This window comes from Oryx dammah, unplaced genomic scaffold (assembly GCF_014754425.2).
Source record: "Oryx dammah isolate SB20612 unplaced genomic scaffold, SCBI_Odam_1.1 HiC_scaffold_28, whole genome shotgun sequence".
Taxonomy (NCBI): domain Eukaryota; kingdom Metazoa; phylum Chordata; class Mammalia; order Artiodactyla; family Bovidae; genus Oryx; species Oryx dammah.
Genome location: NW_024070212.1, coordinates 63,947,904 through 63,954,391, shown reverse-complemented (window position 1 = coordinate 63,954,391; position 6,488 = coordinate 63,947,904). Strand labels below are relative to the sequence as shown.

Genomic DNA, 6,488 nt, shown 5'->3' with positions numbered 1-6,488 from the left:
AACTTTTCTTCCAAGGAGTAAGTGTCTTTTAATTTCATGGCTGCAGTCACCATCTGCAGTGATTTTGGAGCCCCAAAAAATAAAGTCTGACACTGTTTCCACTGTTTCCCCATCTATTTCCTATGAAGTGATGGGACCGGATGCCATGATCTTCATTTTCTGAATGTTGAGTTCTAGGCCAACTTTTTCACTCTCCACTTTTACTTTCATCAAGAGGCTTTTTAGTTCCTCTTCACTTTCTGCCATAAGGGTGGTGTCATCTGCATATCTGAGGTTATTGATATTTCTCTCGGCAATCTTTTTTTTTTTTTTTTTAGCAAGAGACACTGTTCCATTTTATTTATAATAGTAGGAAACTGGAAACAACTTTTTTGTCCAACAGGAAATGGGTTTTAAAAAACATCATCAAACCATAATTTAAAACAAAGCTATGAGCAACCATTAACAACATGTTGTGAATGTAGTTAATGACATGAAAAGAGCTAACTGTGTATTTACTGTCTACTATCCAGATGTCTTCTATGAGAAACCTGATGGTTTTCTTTTCTTCAAACTCCGGTACCTCTTCATCCATCCTTACTCAGTCTAACCTTGCTTCCTATTTTATTAAGAACATGCAATCACTCAGAAGAGACCTCTGCAACCTGCTACCATAACATCTGTCCACCAGCTGGCATCTCTGTCGTATACACTCCTCCTGTTTCAATGACTGGAACCATCTTGGTGGAGACCAACCCTTCACATTAGACACCACATTCTGTTCCTCTGCACTGTCCACGGAAGAGTTGCACTTCACTGTAATGACACCAGGGGGAGCCCTACACCAGGAATCTTGTAAACCACTCCAAATCAAGTCTTCAGTAGTTTTGAACAGGGATAGACAGACACAAGCACTCTTCATCCATACAAAGCTTTTTCATCTATTTTATTTTCATGATGACTTCCTCTCAGGATCCAAAATTTTAGCCAACAGTTCTTGTGTTTCATCAGTCAATGGAGCATGTGAAAACTTGCAATATTCTCCCTGGTAACATTTTGCTCCTGTATGGTAAAACTTGCAAGGATATTCATTATGCAAATAAAGGCAGTTTTCCCCTCTGGTACAATATCCTTGTACATAAAACTTACACATTTCCTTTTTCTTCTCTATCTCTGCATCATGATCAAATTTACGTTGGTCTCCCTTAATACACTTCCTTTCAAGAAAGTATTTACAAATTTGCTTTCCCTGGCGTTGCACCGTAGGTTGGTTGATGAACCCCTGACTCATTCTCACAGGCTGCTGCTGCTCTTTAGATTTCCTATTCTGGTCCTGTGAGCCACGGCTCCTCAGGGAAGCACTTCCTTTGTCTCCAGGGCCAGGACACTTTCGCTTCATTTTCTTCTTTTTACCATTCTTGTGAACAGCCTTAAAGTTTTTATTTTTTTTTGCTTAACAGCTTTCGTGGTCCCCTTTGCTGTCTCTTTCTTCACAGATCCTTCAGGACACAGTAGGGACTGAGTAACACTTGCCATCTCTTTAGCTTGTATGTACTGCTGAAGCGCCTTAGCGAAATTATCTTCTGGCTCCTGATTGCAGATGGCATCATCACTATATGCATCATAGTCCTTACTTCTTGATTTCCTATGTTGCAAATTCTTCGGAGATGTAGAGCTTCCAGAGTGCCTAAATTTTTTGGGAATTTGCTCACATTCCAGTTTTACTTTCCATTTTATTTTCTCTTCTTGTGTTTCTTCAACTTCTGTATCATCTATTTCACCACCGATTCTTTGGTCAGAATCCGTGGCGGACTTCTTGCCAAGAGCCAGGTTTGGCGGTTTGGAGAAAAGATTCTCAAAATCCATCTTTCTCTTCCGCGCCGGCACCGGGGAGCTACCAAGAAACAAGCCCGCTGCAAGGAGGTCCCATGCGACGCTGCTCTTCTCTCCGCAATCTTGATTCCAGCTTGTGTTTCTTCCAGTCCAGCGTTTCTCATGATGTACTCTGCATAGAAGTTAAATAAGCAGGGTGACAATATACAGCCTTGACGTACTTCTTTTCCTATTTGGAACCAGTCTGTTGTTCCATGTCCAGTTCTAACTGGTGCTTTCTGGCCTGCATACAGATTTCTCAAGAGGCAGGTCAGGCAGTCTGGTATTCCCATCTCTTTCAAAATTTTCCTCAGTTTATTGTGATCCACACAGTCAAAGGCTTTGGTATAGTCAATAAAGAAGAAATAGATGTTTTTCTGGAACTCTCTTGCTTTTTCCATGATCCAGCGGATGTTGGCAATTTGATCTCTGGTTCCTCTGCTTTCTCCAAAACCAGCTTGAACATCAAGAAGTTCACGATTCACGTGTTGCTGAAGCCTGGCTTGGAGAATTTTGAGCATTACTTTACTACATGTGAGATGAGTGCAATTGTGCAGTCGCTTGAGCATTCTTTGGCATTGCCTTTCTTTGGGATTGGAATGAAAACTGACCTTTTCCAGTCCTGTGGCCACTGCTGAGTTTTTCAAATTTGCTGGCATATTGAGTGCGGCACTTTCACAGCATCATCTTTCAGGATTTGAAATTGGAATTCCATCATCTCCACTAGCTTTGTTTGTAGCGATGCTTTCCGAGGCCCACTTGACTTCACATTCCAGGATGTCTGGCTCTAGATTAGTGATCACACCTTCATGATTATCTGGGTCATGAAGATCTTTTTTGTATAGTTCTTCTGTGTATTCTTGCCACCTCTTCTTAATATCTTCTGCTTCTGTTAGGTCCATACCATTTCTGTCCTTTACCAAGCCCATCTTTGCATGAAATGCTTCCTTGGTATCTCTAATTTTCTTGAAGAGATCTCTAGTCTTTCCCATTCTGTTCTTTTCCTCTATTTCTTTGCATCGATTGCTGAAGAAGGCTTTCTTATCTCTTCTTGCTGTTCTTTGGAACTCTGCGTTCAGGTGCTTATATCTTTCCTTTTCTCCTTTGCTTTTCACCTCTTTTCTTTTCACAGCTATTTGTAAGGCCTCCCCAGGCAGCCATTTTGCTTTTTTTGGAGAAGGGAATGGCAAACCACTTCAGTATTCTTGCCCTTGAGAACCTTATGAACAGTATGAAAAGGCAAAATGATAGGATACTGAAAGAGGAACTCCCCAGGTCAGTAGGTGCCCAATATGCTACTGGAGATCAGTGGAGAAATAACTCCACAAAGAATGAAGGGATGAAGCCAAATCAAAAACAATACCCAGTTGTGGATGTGACTGGTGATAGAAGCAAGGTCCGATGCTGTAAAGAGCAATATTGCATAGGAACCTGGAATGTCAGGTCCATGAATCAAGGCAAATTGGAAGTGGTCAAACAAAAGATGGAAAGTGTGAATGTCGACATTCTAGGAATCAGTGAACTAAAATGGACTGGAATGGGTGAATTTAACTCAGATGACCATTATATCTACTACTGTGGGCAGGAATCCCTCAGAAGAAATGGAGTAGCCATCATGGTCAACAGAAGAGTCCGAAATGCAGTACTTGGATGCAATCTCAAAAATGACAAAATGATCTCTGTTCATCTCCAAGGCGAACCATTCAGTATCACAGTAATCCAAGTCTATGCCCCAACCAGTAATGCTGAAGAAGCTGAAGTTGAACAGTTTTATGAAGATCTACAAGACCTTTTAGAACTAACACCCAACAAAGATGTCCTTTTCATTATAGGGGACTGGAATGCAAAAGTAGGAAGTCAAGAAACACCTGGAATAACAGGCAAATTTGGCCTTGGAATGCAGAATGAAGCAGGGCAAAAACTAATAGAGTTTTGCTAAGAAAATGCACTGGTCATAGCAAACACCCTCTTCCAACAACACAAGAGAAGACTCTACACATGGACATCACCAGATGGTCAACACTGAAATCAGGTTGATTATATTCTTTGCAGCCAAAGATGGAGAAGCTCTATACAGTCAACAAAAACAAGACCAGGAGCTGACTGTGGCTCAGATCATTTACTCCTTATTACCAAATTCAGACTCAAATTGAAGAAAGTAGGGAAAACCGCTAGACCATTCAGGTATGACCTCAATCAAATCCCTTATGATTATACAGTGGAAGTGAGAAATAGATTTCAGGGCCTACATCTGATAGATAGAGTGCCTGATGAACTATGGAATGAGGTTCGTGACATTGTACAGGAGACAGGGATCAAGACCATCCCCTTGGAAAAGAAATGCAAAAAAACTAACATTTATTGAGTGTCTATTATAGACCACAAACTAATCACTTGCTTATGTATACTCATCTTTTTGAATTCTTCCAATGCCCTTAAGTACATATGTTAGTATATCTCTTTTGTAATTGATGAAAGTGAGATGTGAAGATGTCAAATAAATTACCTAAAGATATTTTATCTGAAAGTGACAGAGTGTGCTCTTGATCCTGACCCTAAAATCATTGTCCTTCAACTTCAACATGCCCACAACAGGAAGAGAACCTGCTGTTGAGTTAATTTGATGTAGAAAATTTTCTATTTGGGGAAGAAAGATAAACATCATTCATGTCCTATATTCCTCTATTAGTGATCAGATTAGTTTCAATTTAAATTGAAATTTATTCTCCTTGCCAGAAATGTGTAGTTTAAAGCAGAAGTTAATCATGCCAAAGTATTAATCACTCAGTTGTGTTCAATTCTTTGCAACACCAGTAGCCTGCCAGGTTCATCTGTCCATGGGATTTTCCAGGCAAGAATATTGGAGAGGATTGCCCCTTCCTTCTCCGGTGTATCTTCACGACCCAACAATTGAACCTAGTCTCCTGCATTGCAGGCAGATTCTTTATCATTTCAGCCACCAGGAAAGCCCCAATCATGCCATCAAAAAAAAGCAAAATGTAAAGTTATAAAAATATCTGTCTCTAGATACAATTGTAATTTTTATCACCTTTAAGATTCAACTAAGTGTAGACAATATTTCAAATATTTACTTCAGGCAAATAATATAAGAATGTCATTGAAGCAATTAAACTTGTTTAATTTTCCAGTTTACAACTAATATTTGTAGATATCTCTAGTGTGGTAAAATGTTTAATATATCCTCCTAAAGACATGTAGCAAAGCAGTTCCTTGCCTTCTAAATCTAACAGTCTAATTTTTTTTTAACTGCTGGATTTTTTTTTTTTTCCCAGCAACGTATTACTTAGGGATGTATTTGGGGATTACTAGTGTTTATCAATTTTATTCACTCCAATCTGGCATATGACCTGCTATCTCCCTTGCACCCCCATTTCATCATTGAGTATTACGTCTGAATTCAGAAGAGTGAGCTGTATTTATGCTGCTGTTAACATAGTGTAGAGTCAGAAAAGCAATTTCCTGTTTAGGGGGAAAGAATGAACAAAATCATAACTATTTCTCTCAGGATGTGTCCCAGTGCAATTTTCACCTTGAATTAAACCTTTAAGTCAAATCTTCAAATAGTGCCAAAAACTTTTTGGCTTACTGCTATAGAGCAGTTAAGACTATTATTTTCTTTTTCTTCAAGTAAGTACACAAATCTGATAATGATCAGAAAGTTATTATTGTTTGCTTTTACATGAATATACTTTGTTTAGTATTAGGTGGTTCCTCAAGAGAGTCCTCTTAAAATATACATATAAAAAGGAGTTTTCTCTGTCACAGGCAGGTCATCCTAGTTGTGAATCCAACTTCATTGGGAAGGTCTTTTGTGCAACTGAAAAATAGGGAATGTGCTTATTTCCCTTTCTCATCAGGTCCTGACAGCAAATTTCTCCTCAAGGTGATATTCAACATATGAAGTGAAAAGCTACAGCAAAACTGGCCTTTATGTGTGCAATCTAAATAACTTCTTTACTATTAATATGTTTTTCCAATGACTATATAGCCCAAGAATTCATTTTGATCTTTGTGGCAGCATAATTGAGATAATTTGAATCTTCTGCAGTTCTTAAGGACTTCTGAGGACCCTTAGTGAGCCAGACCTTGAGTTCCTCTGACAAGTATATTGAGAAAATGTCTATGATACCTGGAATTGAGGAAGTTCCTGTCACACTAGTTAAATCTGGAAAAATACCAAGAATGCAAGTTTTTATAGCAGTGCCTACTTGTGTCAAGTCAAACCATGGATAATATTTTGGCCTAATTTATCTCTTGTGAAATCAATTCACAATGAATCTTATGAAAATTGAGCACAGCTCTGTTCTTTTCTGCTGTTGTGGGTGGATGTATTAGACTACTGGAATACATCAGCACTAACAGGTCTGCTATAGATCTATATCAGTTTACCTGTACATTAAGGTAGGATTTGAGGATATGAAATTGTGGATATCTCTTAGCAGGTTAGATTCATAATCTAGCTTTTGTGGAACTTGATACGTCTCTGCTGCCTATCATTAAAATGATCAATTTCTTATTTATTCTTAAAAGCATGGGATTCAACTCCTACCTAGGGTTAAGTGTAAATAACAGTGTTCCAACTAAAGTTACCTGAGGGAAGAAGGCATATCTTGAAT

The 6,488-nt window shown here is 38.7% G+C and overlaps 1 protein-coding gene across 1 annotated transcript; it reads right to left on the bottom strand.

Moving 5' to 3' along the window:
* Positions 1-298: 298 nt before the first annotated feature.
* LOC120856962 (zinc finger CCCH domain-containing protein 8-like) lies at positions 299-1,915 on the bottom strand. The gene is given in 2 exon segments (XM_040232475.1): positions 299-1,426; positions 1,429-1,915. Coding segments are annotated over 2 exon segments (912 nt in total). The 5' UTR covers positions 1,846-1,915; the 3' UTR covers positions 299-931.
* Positions 1,916-6,488: the final 4,573 nt, after the last annotated feature.